The sequence below is a fragment of the Papio anubis genome, chromosome 18 (genome assembly GCF_008728515.1).
Source record: "Papio anubis isolate 15944 chromosome 18, Panubis1.0, whole genome shotgun sequence".
NCBI classification, from domain to species: Eukaryota; Metazoa; Chordata; class Mammalia; order Primates; family Cercopithecidae; genus Papio; species Papio anubis.
The window spans coordinates 3,462,894-3,483,351 of record NC_044993.1 but is presented as its reverse complement, the minus strand read 5'-3'; the positions used below and the strand labels follow the sequence as shown (position 1 = coordinate 3,483,351).

At 47.7% G+C, this 20,458-nt stretch overlaps 1 protein-coding gene and 1 long non-coding RNA gene across 13 annotated transcripts in view; one reads left to right on the top strand and one right to left on the bottom strand.

Moving 5' to 3' along the window:
* The window catches only part of MTHFSD (methenyltetrahydrofolate synthetase domain containing), a 24,941-nt gene extending 8,399 nt beyond the window's left edge, over window positions 1–16,542 (bottom strand). The window contains exons 1-7 of one of the 12 annotated variants that reach the window (XM_009196995.4): window positions 16,451–16,542; window positions 14,391–14,497; window positions 13,075–13,188; window positions 9,474–9,587; window positions 7,567–7,657; window positions 3,116–3,228; window positions 2,681–2,806 (exon numbers count right to left, since the gene is read on the bottom strand). In XM_009196995.4, coding sequence (XP_009195259.1) covers window positions 2,681–2,806; window positions 3,116–3,228; window positions 7,567–7,657; window positions 9,474–9,587; window positions 13,075–13,188; window positions 14,391–14,497; window positions 16,451–16,466 — 681 coding nt within the window. In that variant the 5' untranslated portion in view covers window positions 16,467–16,542. The other 11 variants (XM_009196994.4, XM_003917276.5, XM_003917277.5 and 8 more) reach the window with 11 other exon arrangements.
* Window positions 16,077–20,458, top strand: LOC103880595. Its single transcript, XR_641711.3, has 2 exons — window positions 16,077–16,164; window positions 20,312–20,458. It is a non-coding gene; the product is annotated as an uncharacterized LOC103880595 (long non-coding RNA).

The following is a 20,458-nucleotide window of genomic DNA, read 5'->3' as shown; positions in this document are numbered from 1 at the left end:
AGAGCGCCGGAATGCACTTTCAGCCCCTTTCCCAACCCTACCAGGCTTCCTTTGTCGAAGAGGAGATGGAGGAGGAACAATGGCTCCTCGTGGGGGGTCTCTGCAAAGCACCTGCACGGTCACAGGCGGTATGGAGCAGCCGAAGGGCTGGAGAGCCGGGTCAGTGCCTTTCTCTCCTTGTCCTCCACTGAGAGGTAGTAAAGGGCATACCAGGGCACCACGTGACAACCCGTGGCCACAGGGAGACACGTGAAGGACCCCATCTTGGCTCAGTGAGCTACCCAGAAGGACCATCCTAAGGATTCTACCAGCAGCAAGGGAAAGAAGAAACATGCATGACGTCCAGGAAGATTTCTCAACTTTAACAACCAACCTCCCATTTGTGACAATGATGAAGACTGTGGCCATGCTCGCAAGCATCGTCCTGGGCATTCTACGTGCACTGCCGCGCACCCTCCTATTTCAAAGACAAACGAGGGGCTCGGAGGGTGTGCTGGAGGTTACAGACAGAGCTACGAAGTGGGAAACTCTGGACTGCTAAACTGAGCAATACGCTCACTGGCCACTTGGTCTCCTTTCTTCAAAATCATGAGACACAGGCTGAGAAGAGTCCACGCGGATGTTGACGGTGAATCAAGGAGATGCGCTGTTTACAGTAACTGCACTCAAACAGAGCGTGTATTAGACTGCTCTGTAAGACAGGGCAGGACGTCAACTATTGGAAAGGTAGAACAAAGGCCAGGGAATCAGATGCTGAACTATCTTTGTGTTTTGAAAATGAGTAAAGGCAAGGCAGTTTGTGCTTCCTTCACATCCTTCCGCAAGCGATCGACAGTGCATCGCAGATATCCCAGTGAGATGGCCAAGAGGTAAATTCTTGGATTCTAAGACCCACAAACCTAGAGTGATAAATCATTACCACTACAATACCATGGAGGGGTATACCAAATATTTGCCAAAAAGTCCATTTGAGATGATATCATAACCTAGCACTGAACAGTCCCCCCTTCCACATCCAAAATCTTTCCTGGAATTTAGGGATTTTTTTTTTCTCCCAACAAATGTTGATAAAAACTCACTTGAGCTGCATGGTTAGTGAGACTAAAACAGAAACGCTGGGGGCTAGAGAAAGTGACTGATTTCCTCTGACCATGCAAAGGGATTACCAGGTGGTGAAACTGAGAACACAGGACCCAAAATGAGAGACAGGTTTTTAAAAGTTTGAGATTCTTGCTGAGGCCTCATAAACAGTGACCATTTTCCTGGAAGAGGGTCTCGACAAACAGTGACGCCCCCAATGCCCTCCCTCCCCCACAGTGCTGACCCTGTTTCAGGAACCTTGGTTTGCTTTTCTGTAAGAGGATATATTCACCTAACATGTCCGATGACTTCATTTGTTGCTACTTTTCTACTTTTCTTGTTAAAATCTTCAGAAAGTAACCAGGCTGTTCCTAGCTCTCTTCCGGGAGAGGCTGTCCAGGCTCCCCCTAATATGGCTGCAATGGGCCCCTTCTCTAACGTGCTGGCCTGCAGGGACTGCCAGCAGCCTCACTGTGGCTAATGTCCTTGTGCAACTTTCCCACCATCCCTGTTCTTGGCTCTGAGGAGCCACCAGCCTCACGCTCTGTCTAGTGCATTGGCTTCCACTTACAAGGAAGCTGTGGACCAGAGTTCCCAGGTGAAAGACTCTGAAGAAAGACACCAAGGGATATTTTCATTTCCTGGAAGAGCAGTGACCGCCTTCTCCCCAGTGCTCCTGGTGCGCTTGGAGGGCCGCCCATCCACTCTGGGTCACACAGGCTGTTCCCTCTGCTTTCATCAGCAACCAACCGAGGAGTGCACACCTGAGAGGCCCCAACAGTGCCTGCCCAGGACGCCTGCAGGGAAAGTCCCTGCTGGGCTGTGGCGAAAGTAGCAGGTATTTTGTGTTCATCCTTAGAGGTGGATGTTGTTGATTTTCTATGCCCAAAGGAAGGATACTTTCAAACACTGAATGACTTGGGTTTAAAGAATGGGAGACGTGGACACATACGCTTATTTGACCAATAGTTTTGTCAACACGAAGCACAAATGTCTTCTCAGTAATTCTGGCTGTTTGCCAGCAGAGACAGCATCATAGCCTACAGGCTGCCTTGCAGGGCCAAACTCCTACTGCAGACTGATTTGCAACGTGTGCCATTACCTAATCTGGAAATAAAAACCACACGTGTATAAAATGTACAAAGGCTTGGTACTGCCTTCTACTCAGGCTAGATCTGCTTGAAGATCCAGATCTTCAGTTAAAAAAAAAATCTGGATTTAAAAAGGGAAGACCAATGAGATAATGCCAGGCAGAGTTTGCTGCACCTGGGATGGCAGAAAACAACTCTTAAAAATGAAAAACAGTGGGCAAGTAAAGCTTCAAGGCATTCGCCCTCCTAGCCCATGTGGCCATTTCTGCCATCCACAGAGGCGGATTTTAAACCCAGCTGCTTTTCAGAATGCCAGAGATCTGTAAGCAGATTCTTGGGCCTGGGCCTGGAGATTGTCATTCAGGAGCCAAATTGTTCAAAAGCTCCTTGAGTAATTCTAATGTATAGCCACGCTGGGATTGCCAACAGCTCCCATGCCAGACAGAAAACACTTAAAAGAGGAGGGGCCGCTAAGCTACAGGCCAGAGCTGGCCACGGCCGTGACCCACCTTGGACCAGGTGATTCCCATTGGCTGTGGGCGCTCGCAGCCTGTGGCGATGACTCTGGTTGGAGTGAGGATGTAGTCAACGGTGATGTCGTGCTCCTCAAGGAGCTCTTCAGGGATGTCCACGACCTGGGGGAATGGAGGCGGGATAAAGGGGCTGGTGGGAACGCCACTGCAGGATAAAGGGGCTGGTAGGAATGCCACTGCAGTTGTGCACACTGCCCCACCCAGTGGGAATGTGAGGCTGGCTAGAGAAGCACCCCCACATCCACTTTGGGGCTAAGGCTTAGCCACTGCACCACTAGCAAGTCCAGCCCTGGCTGATCCACACCACTCATGACACGGCATGGTTCAGAAGCAGACAAGTCTCTTTCCCCACCCCCTGCTCCCTCAGAAGAGAGTGGCAGTGGCTCTGCTCAGCCCATTCATAAGGAGCACCTGGCAGTCGTGGACGATGGTGACCACCGGCGTCTCCTTGCTGACGGCACCCATGGATACCATCATGGCATATTCCAGATCAGCGTAGCCTTCTCCCTTCCCGATTCTCCAGCCTGAGAGACAACCGAGAATCAGTATCGCTGTGTGGTCCAGGGCATCGCTGAGAAGTGGATTTTCCATCAGGTCCAGTGGAAGGAGAGACTTGAACCCAATATCCCGAGCTAATCTATAGGAATTTTCACAGAAATGCCCACCAAATGCCCACAAGCAGCCCACCATGAAGATGGACTTCTGGGCATTAAACAGGAATAACAACACAGCAAATATCAGGTGGTGAAAACACAATGATGTGAACACTGGACCGTTTAACCGTGTTACAAAGGGAAACAGCTCACATTCATGTCAGCTTTATGTTAGCAAGACTCATACTTAAAAAGAACAAAAAGGGCAGTTCTCAAAAAGACTAAAAACAAATTCCTACTGAAAGCAAAATAGGTTTAATCAACTTACCTCGGGGGAGAATCGCCGCTGTGAAGTCAGGAGCCCGTGACGGCACGGCCTTGTTTCTTTAAAAACACTGAATAGTCACCACTGGACACCAGGTCCCGAGGGACGGTTTAAGCAGTACTAACGCGTTTTGCAAATTTGTAATGAGTGGCACCACAAAAGGATTATCTGAGCCTAAAAGAGCAGCTAAGATGAAATCGAGGTTTAACAGCCTCTCTAGCCAAATCAGCTCTTCAGAGACAAAAATGCAGGAAGACAGGAAACATCAAATGCCTTCTGACCCTCATGGAGAAGCTACAATTCCTCTTGTGAGAAGCCTGAGGCACTTCAGAAACGGAGGCCTGCGTGTGCCACCACCAGCATCACCCGCAGAACACCTGCATTACTGCCGCTGTGCCTGAGACTCACATCTGATCGTGCTACTTTGACAATTCAAAACCTCCAACTGTGCATGCAAAGAAACAAGAGAAAGAAAATTCAACAGAAAAAATAGCAAAGGATATGAACAGTTCACAGAAAATGACAGGCAGATAAGCAGCAAACATACAAAATTCTTGACTGACTCCTAATTAGGTACAAATCAAAGGCAAAGGAGATACTATTCACTGCTCACCAGCAGACTGCAAAAAGTCAAAGCTGACTCATTCCAGCTAGGAACACGGAAGCAGAGACAGAGGCCGGGCACCACTGTTGGGGCCGAAAGTGAGCGGCCCTTCTGGTGGCAACATCGAGGCTGACAAAATCCATCCTTCAGTTCAGCAACTCCCCTCCAAGGCCCTGGCCCATGGAGAGCCTCAAACACGCACCTAGACTATCCCCCAGAACATACTTCACTCTAGCATGATCTGTGAGGGAAAAGACCAAAGCCATATCTGGAAATAACTCATAACGTAGACATCCGTCGGCCGGGGTGGGCTTCAGTTATTGAGGGGCAGTCACGAGAGAACACCGTGCAGTTCCTCAACACCGGCCGAGGAGGCCGGCCTGCTGTGCTGACAGGAGGGGCTCTAAGACACATTCTCCAGCGAGGCACGGAGCTCTGTGTGTGCCACTGTCCCTTCTGTGAATGTGGAAAAGGGATGTCTATGAATCTATACCTATAAACTATAAGATAGGGGTTCCCAACTCCCTGGCCACAGACCAGTACCAGTCCGTGGCCTGTGAGGAACCAGGCCACACAGCACGAGGTGGGCAGTGAGTGAGAAAAGCTTCATCTGTATTTACAGCCGCTCCCCGTCATTCTCATTACTGTCTGAGCTCCGCCTCCTGTCTGATCAGCCGCGGCATTAGATTCTCATAGGCGTGCAAACCCGCGTATGAACTGTGCGTACCAGGGATCTAGGTGGCATGCTCCTGATGAGAATCTAATGCCTGCTGATCTGTCACTGTCTCTCATCACCCTGAGATGGGACCGTCTAGTTGAAGGAAAACAAGCTTAGGGCTCCCACTAATTCTACATTATGAGTTGTGTAATTACTTCATTATTTATTACGATGTAGGAATAAATACATCGTATTTATTCCTAAAGTACACAATAAATGTAATGTGCTTAAATTATGCTGAAACCATCCCCTCCGTGGACCATGGAAAAATTGTCTTCCATGAAACCGGTCCCTGGTGCCAAGAAGTTGGGGACCATTGCTATAAGATGTCTGTGTTTCAGCAAAACAAACTGTCATCAGAGTGAACAGAGAACCTACAGAATGGGAGAAAATCCTGCAACCTATCTGTCTGAGTCTAATATCCAGAGTCTATAAGAAACTGAAACAAATTTACAAGAAAAAAACCCAAACAACCCCATTAAAAAGTGGGCAAAGGGCCTGCACAGACAGTTCTCAAAAGAAGACATTTATACGGCCCACAAACATGAGAAAAAGCTCAACATCGCTGATCACTAGAGAAATGCAAATCAAAACCACAATGAGATACCATCTCACACCAGTCAGAATGGCGATTATTAAAAAGTCAAGAAACGACAGATGCTGGCAAGGCTGTGGAGAGATAGGAAGCTTTCACACTGTTGGTGGGAACGTAAATTAATTCAACCATTATGGAAGACAGTGTGCTGATTTCTAAAGGACCTAGAACCAGAAATACCATTTGACCCAGCAATCCCATTACTGGGTATATAGCCAAAGGAATATAAATCATTCTTCTATAATGACACATGCACATGTATGTTCACTGCAGCACTATTCACAATAACAAGGACATGGAATCAACCCCAATGCCCATCAACGATAGGCTGGATAAAGAAAATGTGGTACATATACACTATGGAATACTATGCAGCCATTAAAAGGAACGAGATCATGTCCTTTGCAGGGACATGGATGAAGCTGGAAGCCATTATCCTCAGCAAACTAACACAGGAACAGAAAACCAAGCGCCACATGTTCTCACTCATAAGTGGGAGCTGAACAATGAGAACACATGGACACAGCGAGGGGAACAACCCACACTGGGGCCTGTCAGGGCAGGGGCAGAGGGAGGGAGAATATCAGGGAAAATAGCTAATGCATGCTGGGTTTAATACTTAGGTGATGGCTTGGTAGGTGCAGCAACGCACCACGGAACACATTTACCTATGTAACAAACCTGCACATCCTGCACATGCACCCAGGAACTTAAAAAAAAAAGAGATCTGTGTCTCACACGCATGCTACTATGTACTACATCTACACTAGGAACTCCTAATGGGGCAGCTGGGGAAGGAACAGGGAAGACGTATGGTAGAGCTTTCTGTGCTGTTCAATTTTCTAAGCAGACACATGACTACTTCACTACTTTACACAGGGGGTCCGGTGAACAATGAAACTTACAAAGCATTGCTTTCTTCTTATACATCCCTGAACCTGATGATCTTTTTCAAGAGATCCGGGACCTTTGCTGATTTCCCACCACCTAGAGCCCAAGTCCCATCATCTGGCCTCAAGGCTTCTGAGAAGGGGCCGCAACCTAGTAAAGAGCCTGCTGCCTGAGGACCCTTCAGCCCTCTCTGCCTGGACAGTGGCCAGGAGAGGGCATGCAGGAGCCAGCCCTGAGGCCACTACTGAGGAGATGCCCCCTCCAGGCCGGCAGGTCCCTCCTCAGACTCCCCCTCCCACTCCCGTCAGTCCTGACTTGTGTCAAGCACTGATCATGTCAAGTCCTGTCCTGGTCCAGCTCTCGTGTCTGCCCCACCCACACACCGTGTACTAAGGTAGAGACCACCCAGTGTCTGCCTGGCACACAGCACGTGCAGCAGGTACACCAGAACAGTGTGTTCCTGAGTCCCCAGCCTTGAAGACACAGACAAAGCACCGGAAACTGGCAATGCAATGAAAGCAAAGAATAATGTCCCCACATCAGCTCCAGTGGTGGCTGGGAAAAGAGGGTGTCCTGAAGCTGGAGATAGCCAGGAATGGTGCGGTGACCCTGCCCTCTTGGCAAGGGCCCCCTGGCCTTGGGGACCGAGAGCAGCCTGCCTCGCATGCAGCACGGCAAAGCACCAGGCCTCAGAAGAAGTCTCAGGGACACACCACGTTGTTCAGGAGTCTGCTGCTTCATAATAAAAACAAAGCTTGGAAGGTACCGTTTTTCCACTTGCTGGAGTCCCTCCAAAACCAAGTATTTACTGACATACTGAAAAGAAATTCAGCTCCAGCTCACTTAAGAACAGAGAGAAAACATTTCACCACCTGAAGAGAGAGTTATCTCACTTTGTTTTCCCCGCTAAGAAAAGTGAAAATGCTGTACATGTGTTGGGCTGGGGCCAGGAGTCGGGGCGCTGAGCCAATTCACCACTGAAAAATGCAGTGGCTTCGGAGACCAGGTAAGCGCATCCAGAAAGCAGAAATCACCGGCGACTTTTGAAAGACAAACAGCCTGGCACTGACAGCCTGGCACGCAGCCGCCTTCAGGCAGAGCTGTCACACTCAAGAGTTCCCATTTGCTAGTCTTACCTTTTTCAGAAACGGCGACGGATCCCACCACAACTAAATCCACAAGGACCCTGGAATCCAAGCCAATGGGGACACTGTAGTTCCTCACACCCTGCACACAGAGACATGGATTGGAAAACTTCAACGCCAGCTGCTTCCTCATTTTGTAATTCATGATCAAAGTGCGCTCAGGGTTTGAATCAACCTCTCGGACAAAACCGATGCAGGCACACAGCCCCTCCGAGGTGGTGCTTCAGGAGAAGCCGCATTCCAGAAACCGCTTTAGGGCAGTTCCCGTCTCTTTCCCAGAAACGTGGCCAAGGGGAACTCACAGCACAAATTCATAGGCTGCCAATTTCATAACATTTAACAAATCGTTTCTCCCCATAAGGCAGAAAAGCACAGTGGTGAGAACACAGGGGCAGAGTCCCAGGGAACTGGGTTCAGGGCCTCTGAGCCACAGGACCCCAGCAGGCTGGAGCTCTCTGAGCCTCAGTTTCTTCCCCTGTAAGACAGTGACACCACCCTCTGCCTTGTCAGACCAGTGTTGGAATTAAATAACAAAACATGTGTTTAGCACATAAGACATGGTCAGTAAACACTGTATGACATATTTATTCAATATAAAATCCTGAAGGGCACTATTTTTATGTACAATATACTCATTTCTAAAAAATTATCCCTTCACCCAAAATGTCCCAAAAGTGTATCGCTTTATATTAATGTAGGCCTGCATGTAAAGAATAGGGAAGTTGAATACATTCATGATTCTCATAACATGGTTTATGTAAATCTCAGGAAAAAGCCATTTTCAGTCCTGTATCCAGCAGTAACTGCTCATTCAATGTGGCAGTGGGCTCTGTCTGTCAGTGCAGAGCTATGACAAGTTCCGTAAGGATCAGTGCATACAGGTGGCTTGGGGTTTCCCAACAGTCACACAGGGGCTTAGTCCAGGAAACCCTCCACTGCAGGCAACCCTGTGTTCTCATCATCTCACAGGAGCCATAGGGGGCAGGCACTGACCAACTGCAGAGGAACAGATGGCTTGCATTTGTGAATGCTGACCATCACCATGGTTTTGTCTCATTTTTCTACCTTTATTTTTCCTTTGCTCCTTTCTCTCTCTCTATATATATATATTTTTTACTTTATCATATGTATTTTTATAAATCATATCAAATTCTATTTTTGGAATAAGCAGGGTGCTAATAAGTAAACAATAAAACATTCCAGTTTTATACATTAGGCTTAAGTGGCGAATCCCATAAAAAAGGGTATCTTGAATTGCCTTATTTTTTATTCTCAGTAGATTAGAAATTAAATGACTTGGAGTTTACTTTAGGATTCTTAAAAAAGCCACCAAATTCGACTTCCTTAACTGTAAAATACATGACCAATTGTATTATAATGCACCCTAACGTCATACTTGTACACTTGGTTTTACTAAATTGCGAGGCATTCAAGAAAATCTTAAATTTATAATTGTCAGCAATTACTCATTTAGAACTGGTGAGGCAATTTCCAGTGGAGCACGTTTTGGAAATTCTATCCCATCTCCCCAGTCGCTCTGGCGGCATCTGACGAACAGGCTGGGGATAAGAAAAAGCTCCACAATACTAAACATCGCAGGTTAACACTGGGCAGCGCCGAGAACCAGATCACTCGTCTTCCCTTTTCTTACAATAAGGAATTTATAATTTGCCAATTTGGTGCAAAATAGAAATTGAGTTACAGAAATAGAATCTGTTTACTCAGTCTTCCTACTTGGCTCCGTTAATGACAGAATTCTTGAATACTTTAATATCTCTGTTCTTTTGGCCCTGTTAAAAATGAATTCCAACTGCGTGATGCTATCTTATGCTAACTTGTGAGAAGCCTTCACAGGGTACAGTTCTTTCCTAGGTGGGGACGGTGCTTCTGGCGCTTACCTGAGAGGTGGCACATTTTCTCAAGATGTCTTTAGTTGCCCCAGGGGGTGGTGTGATCTTATTAAACAGCCCCGTTCTCAGTCGTGGTGTTGGAACCAACAATGTTTTATTGCTCTTTTAAAGAAAAGACAATCAATAAATTACAAAATTAAATTATTCCATAGGACTTTCTTACATGTGCTTTTACCATTTCAGGAGGAGAGGCAAATTACTATTATCTGCATTCTTTTTTGGTGTGTGGCAAGGAAATTACTTATTTGAAAACCTAATTAAATAATATGTGGGGTCGATTTTTCTTAGAATCACCACTCGGCACCTCCTTACCCTGAAGAGCCACAGTGTTTACTAAACTTGCTAATTTGACTTCACTTGCCATTCAAAATCGTTACAGGTAAAAATTGACAACAGAAATCCAAACTAAGGCTGGTTCTGACAAAATCCCAACCTCAACTTTCCTGTGCCCTCTCTGTGCTCAGCACCAAGTGCAACAGAGTTACAATAATGTTGTCATTAGAAACTGGCAAGGCATAGCTACCTTACTCAAACATTTCTATGCAGTTTGGCTGTTCAGCAAATCACAGTCAAAGAGACCAGTAATCATGATAATCAATACACCGACACGTGCCAATAGCCCTTTACTTCTACTTAGTTCTCAAATGCCTATTGTGAGAACCTCTACAACAGGGCTTCTCAACGTGAGGGCCCTGGGCCAGCGCATCAGTGCTTCTGGCACCTGTTCGAAATGAATCAGCCCCTCTGGGGGAGCTCTGATGAGCCTTCCAGTGACTCTGATACACATGGAAGTTTGAAAACTGCTGGCTGAGATGTCTCATAGATTATGCAAGGGTAAGCCACAAGGCAATCACAAGATGTGTGAAATCTTTCATGTAAATAATAGTATATTTTAGTTTTTGAGCAGGAGATGACATCGCAAGACCAATAAAAGACCCATAACATCTGTTTGGCCTATTTCAACAAAGGCTTGTCAACCACGAGAGCAAAGGACTTCAACACAGCACTCTAACTGCCGCGTGCTGCTTTTCTGTGAGTGGTGGAGTGTGGCTCCCTTCATTGGCAGTGTTGGAATCCTATGCACCACATTATGGGGATCGCTCTCTCTTTTCTAGAAGCTGCTCATCCTCTGGCTCAGTGGATCTCAGCCTTTCGTGTGCATTAGAATCACCAGCAAGCTTTAAGAATTACCGAGGTCTAGACCTCACTCCAGAGACCAACTGGAACCTGGCATGGCCAACAGACAGTCTTCAAACCTCCTTGAGTGACACCACCACGTGGCTAGAGCTGGCAAGTGGCACCTAAGCCAGTGGTCCTGAAACCTGTGTGCTTGGAGCACCCCCAGAGTATTGATGAAACAGAGTCTGATGCCACTCTAGAGACTCACAGGTCTGGGGTTGAGCCTGGGAAGCTGTGCATGTCCCCCGCACTGCGGACTGTGCAGTCAGACACTGGCCGCTGTGCCTCTAGGTGTGGCCTGAGGCTGTGCATGTCCCCATTGCCTGCCCACACACAGCTGGGGCTCAGGAACCTGGATTTTTACCTGCATCCCAGCTGATCCTTAAGTCCCTTAAAGTTTCCAAAAACCACTGAGGACCCTGTAAGCACCAGAACTCAGGGACCACATGTGTGTTGGTGTCTTTCACCACTACATCCTATGCCCAGCACGCAGCCTGGGAGATAGCTCAGTTATTTATGCAGTTGTTTCTCTAGCCTGAATAAACGATGGCATGAAGCAACAGGGATTTGCTCAGGGCTGCATCCCTCTTCCAGGCCGTCTTGGCTAAGGCTGACCTCCACACGGTCAAGGTTTCTGATTTTTGCTCCAAGGGGCTGACAGCTGAGAACACCCTGAACTTCACACCTGCAAGGACTGGCTCTGGAGTCAGGTGGCTGGGTCAGAATCCTGGCTGTACCGAGACTGACGTGTGGTAACCTGAGGTGGAGCCTCTCTGCATCTGGTTTCAAGTGTCACAGAGGAGAAGAGATGGCTCCCACAGGACTACTGGAGAGCTAAACCACATAACACAGGGAAAACATTTAGACAGAACTGTGCCTCGAATGCAGCGACTGCTGACTACTGTCCTTCCTTGCTACTGCTGCTATTCCTACTTCTAGCTTATTCAAATGATTCATTAACTGAGAAAATAAGGCTGACAGGAAGCTATGCTTCCGGAATAGCCTACATAGAAGTCTCTCTTGGGACTGAACCGCCATCAACAGACAAAACGATGTCCCACACGAGCCTGGACCCAGGGCAGGCCCCTTCTCTCAGCTCCAGCAAGAATACACTCTGCCGTTCCCCTTTCTTTGCCACGCAGTGTGGAAAGCGCTCCTCTCGCCAGGGCTTCTCAGGAATTTGACTTGACAACTGGGGTGGGAGAATGGTGTCAGCACACAACGCGTGGCCGCGTAAGGCAGAATGATGACGATGCTGCCGTGAGATGGCCAGTACTATACTCGTGTTATCAGCTGTGATTTGCTTCAGCAAAACCACACTAACCATTACATTACATTAATGGGGTGATTTGAATGTTACTGATTTTATAGTTTTGTTTGTATTTAACTTATATGCTTATTTTGTTTTATAGTTGCATAAAAGCTATCTGCGTTAAAATTTATATGAAGTTTTATGCTTATCATATTGAGTTAGGTTATAATAAACTAATTTAAACCAACCCTGGGGGAGTTTTCTTTTTTTCCTTGAAAAGGGGCCTCTATGTTTTCAGTCGGGAAATAGTGCTCTAATGGATACATTTTGAGGGCACATCAGGCTTCTTACTAGTGATGGATCATGTTTCAAAGAATTATAACACTACACCTAAGGGAAAAAGAACTAAATATGTTGCAATCTCCCTCCTCTGATGAAGCACATCAAAACTGAGAATGTTTCCACGCCTTAGTTTCTGTGTTTGGTTGGATAGGAAGAAAAAAAATAAAAATTATAAGAGCATGCCTGAATTTAAAAAGTTCAACAGTGTTGAGAAGAAACCTTTCCAGTTCTTATCCCTGGTCTTCATAGTCTCAGAACATGACAAGTGACGTCTGTCATCCAGAGGCAAATGATTCTGTGTTCAGCCAGCTTGTCAGCGTGCTCATTTCAAATGGCAAAGTGGTGTCACCGTTTCAGCGCCGGCTCCTCAATTCTGGACCATCACAGGTTCTGCCTGCATTCCCTCTCTTGTGCGGAAGCCATTGTTTTGAACATCCTTTATCTCTGAATTTAGACACATTTGGGACTCCTGATTAACTGAATGCTAAACAGCTGAAGGGCTTCTGAACTACTCTTGGAAAAATCACCACCAAGGGCACTTTCTCTATTGGAGGGAATCAGAAGCACTGACTTTCTAAATACAAGACAGACGTGTGCACTGACCAGCGACCTGGAAAAGGTGTCCCCCTTGGCGGCCAGGTCTCGGCTCGGCTCAGGGAAGCGGAATTACCTGCAGCGCCAGCAGCCGAACGCCTTCCAGTGGTTTATCAGGGTCCACTTTAACTTCCTGTGTTCTGGCAAAAACGTCTAGGTCTTTGATGTTTTTGCAGGCCAGATAAGACCCCTAGTTAGGCAAATAGACAGAGGTGCACTTACTTCAAGGACGAAGAAGCGAGCATTTTTCTGGGGGGCATCAGGATTTACTTTAATGGTCCTGGCCGTTTTGAACGCCTGCAAGCGTGGGAGTTGCTCAGCAGCATGAGAAGCGCCCTGTTTCCAATGCAATCGCACGTTACTGAAAGGACAGCACGCTTTCAGGCCAACTGCAGCCCAAGCAGCTTGGCCCAGAATCTCACCCAGACAGGCACTAACAGTCACCCAAAGAAACATCTAAGGAAGTAGTGTAAGTAAGGAAAGGGATTTGAGAAAAGGAGCCTAATCCCACTTGAGTTTTAATTTTGAAATAAAACTCGCACCCCAAGAAGAATACAAATCACGAGTGCAAAATGTGATGATTTTTCACAAAATGAAGACTGTTGTCTAACCACCACCAAAATCAAGCAACAGCATGACCTGGAAGCCCCACCTCTCTCCTGTTTCATTCATTTTTAAAGATTTCTACATGATTCTCTACATCCTTCATCTTTTCCTCTGCCAAGATACCTTTCTCTCTCTGGGGTCAGAAGTATTAAAACAAAACACAGTAACAACAGAAAATCATCAAAAGAGCAGTTTTTCAAAGGGACAGGACAGTCTTGGAACCACCTCAGCTGAGGACCAGAGAAGGTGGAGCTTGTTGTGAAGAAGCCAGGCTTGGGGAGAGACAGTCCCGACAAAATGGGGTGAAGCAAGCAAACAGCTAAGTCCTTCAGGCCAGAGAGAGCATTTTTGACAAGCGCTTTCTTTTTCTCTTGGAAAACAGGCATGCCAAAGATTATGAACTGTTGCACTGCCTCTTTCAACTAACCTTTTGTTTTCTGTCAACCCTGTTAGGAACAGCCATCTTTGATTGTCTTACATTTTGATCAGCTGGGAAACTGAGGCCCAGCATCGTTAGGCTGTCAAGGCATTCATTTCTTTCCGAAGGCGCTAGAGCCTGGACTTCCAGTTCAGTACCCTTCACTCCCTAACGCTCTTAGCAGGGTCAATTTTGTGAAAAGCCATCACAACAATAACATGCTTCTGGCCAGGATAAATAATTTACTTTGTATTATACAGAAAATATCAAGTAGCACCACCTCACCTAGAGACAACCAAGCCGCCCTGCACAGAGAGGCAAGAGGCTCCAGGTGAAGGGTAAACGACGTCTCTAAACGCTAAGGACGCCCTGGCCAAATGGTGTTGATTTCACACCACTGCTCATTGCTCACCACATTCTAATCCACCATGATGCAGTACGAGAATTTTATTACGAGTGTTATTCATTTAGGAATATCGTTTTCCTTTTCCAGACTCCAGAAATGTGTCAGTACCTTAAAGTTGGGAATCCTGTGATGAACAGGTCGGGGAAAGTCAGCTAAATTTTGTGATTCCATGTGGTCCCAAATTTGCTCACGAATGTCCTGTTTGGAGACACCTACTGCAACAAAAGATTCCCACTTAACAACAAACAAAGGAATTCCACAGCCCATGCTGAAAGCCTGCTCCAATTACACGCTCAGCTCCCTACACAGGAGTTCATGACTATGCCAGACCAGATTGAGAGGCTTTTTGGTCTCTACATTGAAAAATGTAGTAAGTTTTTTTTTTTTTTTTTTTTTTTTTTTGGGTGGAGTTTCGCTCTCGTTGCCCAGGCTGGAGTGCAATGGTGTGATTTCGGCTTACCGCAACCTCCACCTCTGCCTCCCGGGTTCAAGCGATTCTCCTGCCTCAGTCTCCTAAGTAGCTGGGATTACAGGCATGTGCCACCACATACTCAGGAACAATTATTAAAGTTCAGAGTAAATTAAACATAGCTCTAATATTTAATCCAGTTATACTAACCTTGTAGCAGTAGGGGAGCCAAATACAACTCAAGCCTTGTAACCAAGCCCTCCTAGAGTCCTTGTTTGGGGACTCAGGTTCTGTTCATGTAGAGAAACTGTCCTCTCAATCTATTCAGTCTTGATATAACTATGATTCGCTTATTCTTGCCATAAGTCAGGTAAGCTTGCCTTAAAACTAAGTGATCTATAAGACAGCTATTATTTTGGATTACTGACTGCAATCCCCTTTATTAGTGTGGGCTTAATAATTAGATGACCATGTTGGCCTCATCTCCTGTCATTCCTCACTCTGAATCCAAAAGGTGGCTCAAGGACTGTTCTTCCCTAGCCCCAACATACCTGCCTACCTCCGTCTCCCTTTCAGGCCTGTACCTTCTCTGCTCTCCCTCAGGTCTAGCTTAGATTCCACCTCCCCCAGGAAACACTCTTTGAGCGCTGTCTCAGGCAGATGACCCCCCTTTAGAAATCTAAGGAGTACCCATACCATTTGGGCTTTTTTCTCAAACTGGAACAATTACTACAAGGTTACCACATGCATCACTTTCACTAACAGCCCAGAGGGCCTGGAATATCCCCAGCCCTGCGCAGGGTACCCTGTGGGACACAAGAAATGTAACACTGTGGCCCCTGTTCTGGAGTCAATTAATCCCATAACAGTGATTCCCCCTAATAAAGCAATGGGCTAACTGGTAGGGGGAGGGGTCATTGCAAAAGAAAAGGGCAGGGCCTCTCCTTTGGAAAGTTACAAAAACATGAGAAATAATTAAAATAATAAAAGGTGACACATAGTAATGTGTGAAATGCCTGAACCCTATTCTGTAATTGTCTGTTTGCTTCCCCGGCAGGCTGTGGGCCCTGCTGCGTCAGCGTGGGTCTCATTCACCCTTAAGTCTCCAGTCCCAGCTCAGTCCTGGCACAGGGCAGGCATCCCAAAAGGTCACTCTAACCATGACGGCATATGATCACCCTCCGTCTATGTATTGTGTGTATGCTGCACACGTAGTATGGGTGGGAGTGGACCTGTTCACAGCTGGGGTTCCGGCATTTAACAGACCCTGGCACACCTTGTATACTACTAGTATGGGGTATCTGCCAGGCAATCCTGCGAGCAATCATCCACCCCTTCCCCCACTAGCGAGTGACTTCCTACAGGCCAGGGGCTCTACCGGAGGAAGCCTCGCCAGTGCCCAGAGAGGGCCCCGCGCGGACAGGGCTTCCACAACCATCTGTTAAGACCACAGCAGTTAAGCGACCCCCGCGTGTAAGTCAAACCGGCTTCCGATCCTGCCCCTGAGCCTCAGTTTCCCCGACCTCAAGGGGCCCACAGGCTCCCCGACGTGAACGGCAGGTGTCCCTCCCGCCTTGTCTTCCCGTTATCTTTATTTGGTTGGACCCGAACCCAGCACAGACCCTCTCCGACCCCCTCGCCCGCCTCTGGTGATTCTGCGCCATCCTCTGCCAGCCCTCGTGGCCCCGCCTTGACCCTCACCGGTCCCGGCCGTCCCTCCCCACTCCCAGCCGCCCGGGCGCCGCGCCGCGCGCCTCACCCGCCCTTGGCTCCATGGCGACGCAGTCACCGCGCGACAACTCCCGGGGCAGAGTCTGGCGCGTAGTGACGTCATCCGCTTGGCGCCTGCGCGACGGCGGGAGGGGCGGAGGCTGAGCGGGCCTGGCCCGGGCGCGCATGCGCGCGCGGATAAAACCCGTGCCGGGGACCCTCAGGGACGCTCCTGGGCATGTCGTTCATGCTGTTAGCTGGTCATTGTCGAGCGCCGCCCGTGACAGGCGTTTTGCCAAGCCTTGGAGTTACTGAAAGAACAAGTCCCTGGCCTCTCGGGGCCCATTGCCGGTTGAAACACATCCCACCTCCTCTTCCAGTCCTAGAGGCCGCCTCCTCCGGAAAGCCGGCCTTGATTGCTCCTCCTGCAGGACGCGGTTCCCTCCTTTGAGACCCTGCAGACCCTCGTGTGCTCACACTTGGACTCAGCCGGCAGCTCTTTAAAGGGTCAGGCAGATGGAGATTCGAAGCCAGCCCAGCCCCGGCGACTGCGCTGCGGACGGCCAGAGGCCATCCTTTGAGAAACGCCCGAGAGGTCAGGGATTCTTACCCTGATCTCTGCATACCCTGAGAAAGAACGAACGTGGCAGCTTGCGTCTGCTCGTCTATGTCTTTCATGTTTGCCAACCTAAGGGTCGGGAAGACCCTAAGGGTCGAGGAGACCAGGCTGCACAGACCATCACGTCCATGCCCTCCCAGGCCCCAGTCCAGCGGGAAGAAAACGAGGGCGTTCAGCCTGGCGGTGCATTCACTTATTAGGAAGAAGACATCCCCCAGCCCCACCCAGCACACACACACATGTCAGGGACCAGCCACTAGGAACCGCTCCCTGAGCGAATGAAGGCATCCCCGTAGCCACGTGCCTGGCACATCACAAGCACTCAAAACGTGGCTGCCACCTTTCGAAATTACATGCCCAAAACTTTATGAGACCCTCACAACACGCTTGTGAGACAGACAAAAGCGTCTGAATGCCTGCCCACTTGACCAATACAGAAAATGGTGTTCCGTGTTCAAGCGACTTACTCACGTCTGCCGGTAACTGGTACTGTGCCGTTTGACCTCCTTAGGACATAATTAATGATGGTAATTAGCAGTGCTACGATGTGCCAGGCATTGAGCTTAGCGCCTTAAAAGTCATAGCTAAATATGTTTCACAACAAACCGTCAGAGGCAAATGTGACCCGCCTTCTACGGAGGAGGCAACAGAAGCTCAGACATGTTCAAGAAGCTTGGCCTGAGTCTCCCAGCTGGGAAGGAACAGAGCAGTGATTTAGCCCTGACAACGTGCTTATTTGCAACTCCTGTGGGTCCCATCATAACTCTGTCTCTCTCTTTCTATGTGGTGTCCGCAACATTAATATATAGAGACACCGAGGAGCCTTAGTTCTGCTTGTGGGTGGGTCTGTCTTTCACCAGGCTGGCAAAAGGAGTGCAAACATCATTTTGGAGGTGATAAAATCTCTCAAAGAGGTTGGATGTCCTTTCCCCCTTTCATGGAAGCACGGATCTGCAGAGAGTGTTTTTATGCAAGTAGCCTTGGTCCCAGCGGTGGAAGTGTGTGCAGGATTCCGTTCCCCAGCTGTACTGAAAACAGAGTCCGAGTCTCTCACATAGACAGCCTGGCACGGCCCCCAGAGGGTCACAAGACGCCAGGGACAATCTGCCAGTGGCAATTTTAGAAAGCAGGTGGTGCTAGGAAGGACATTCTTTTCAGTTCCTCCGTACCATGTTTTCAAGTTAGAAGTGCCTCAAAAAGCATTTACACCCAGCTCCTTGAGGGGGTGAGGCAGAAGATCACTTGAGCCCGGGAGTTTGATGCTGCAGTTAGCTGTGATGGCACCACTGTACTCCACTTGGGCGACACAGCGAGAACTCCTCTCTGAAAAACATAATAATAAATAAAAATAATAAATAGTAATAAAAGACCCCTTAGAAGAAATCAACGGGCTCTTTTATGCAAGGAAGATGCTCTTAGGATAAATAGCTAATGCATGTGGGGCTTAATACCTAGGTGATGGGTTGACACGAGCAGCAAACCACCATGGCGTGCATTTACCTATGTAACTAACCTGCACATCCTGCACGTGTATCCTGGAACTTAAAATAAATTTTTTTTAAAAAGAAGGCGCAATTGAACTTTAACTCAAATACTTAAAACTCAGTCACATATGTAAATTTGCATTTGGGCACCTCAGGATTTTTTTTTTTTTTTTTTTTCGGTAGACTTTATCATTTAAAAAGTTTTGGTTTGGCTGGGAGTGGTGGCTCACACCTGTAATCACAGCACTTTGGGAGGCTGAGGTGGGCAGATCACTTGAGGTCAGGAGTTTGTGACCAGCATGGACAACATGGTGAAATCCCGTCTCTACTAAAAATACAAAAAATTAGCTGGGGTTGGTGGCTCACGCCTGTAAGCCCAGCTACTCAGGAGGCTGAGGCAGGAGAATCACTTGAACCCAAGAGGCGGAGGTTGCAATGAGCCAAGATTGCACCACTGCACTCCAGCCTGAGTGACAGAGCGAGACTGTGTTTCAAAAAAAAAAGAAAAAAAAAGTTTTACTTCACAGCAAAATTAGGCAGAAAGTACAGAGAGTTCCCCTATACCACCCCTGCCACTGCATTTATACACAGCCTCCCCCACTATCAACATCCTGAAGTGGAATGGTACATTTGTTACAATCAATGAACTTACACTGATACATTGTTACCATCCAACAGCCATAGTTTACATTAGAGCTCAGGGCTTTATGTATGTTCTGGGGTTTTGACAAATGCATAATGGCATGTGCCCATCCCTGGAGTATCATGCAGAATATTTTTACTGCCCTACAGATCCTGTGTGCTCTGCCTCTTCTTCCCTCCCTCCCTCCCTGCTAACCCCTGGCAGTTACTGGTCTTTTTTCTTTTTCTTTTCCCGAAAGTCATATAATTGGAATCATACACTGTGTAGCCTTTTCAAACAGGCTTTTTCCACTTAGTAATATGCATTTAAGGTTCCTTCAGTCCTCTCTTTTTAGTGCTGAATAATCTCCATCGTTTCGGTGTCCCACGGTTTATTTATCCATTCATCCACTGCAGGACCCCTCAGTTGCCCCTACATTTTAGCAAATACACATAAACCTTCTATAACTATTCCTGTGCAGGTTCATGGAGGATTGCAAAGCTTGTCACAGGCATCTGATGAATCCTCAGCCCTCTTTTAGAACCTGGCTGTGGAAATGGGGAGTCTCGCTAGGCATGAAGAGCGTGGCTGTGAATCTCCAAACTGTGTTCCCCTGTATGGTCTACTTCAAACATCACAGTTCTCCGAAACTACATCTAGTAGCTTCAATTGTACTTTCAATCTACATTCAAAGTAATGGCAAAAACCGCAATTACTTTTGCACCAACCAACTTAACAAAATGTAAGATTGTTTAATTAGCTAATAACTGAAAAGATATTCGAAGAAATTTTTCAAATTAGGGGTTGCCAGATGAAATACAGGTTTCCCAGTTAAACCTGAACTTCAGATAAAGTGATTTTTTTTTTTCATTTTTAGTGTAAGCATGTTCCATGCAATCTGTGGGTATCGTTATTTTCATTTGCTCAAGCTGGAACCTGAAAGGACCCCCAGTCTGTTGCCAACTTCTTCCAGAAACTCACACAGCCTCCTCCTCCCCTTTCTGATTCTTCTGGGCTTGCTCAGCCCGGCCCCTCCCTCCCTGCACCGTCCTGTGGCAGGGACTGCACCACGGTAGAGGTTTGACCCTGCTGCCTGAGTGGTTCAAATCCCAGGTCTGCAGCTCTCCAGCTGCGTGAGGCTGGGGGAGTCACTGAACGTCTCCGTGCCTTGCTTTTCATTTACAGGGTGGAGATAGAAGCACCGTTGGCATCCGCCTCTCCACACTGGTGATGGTGAAGTGCCGGATCCATGCAGCCCAGAGAACAGCACGTGGAGCGCAGGGAGAGCTCTCTATGTGCAATGGCCTAAAATAAAGTTTCAGCCTGTCATCA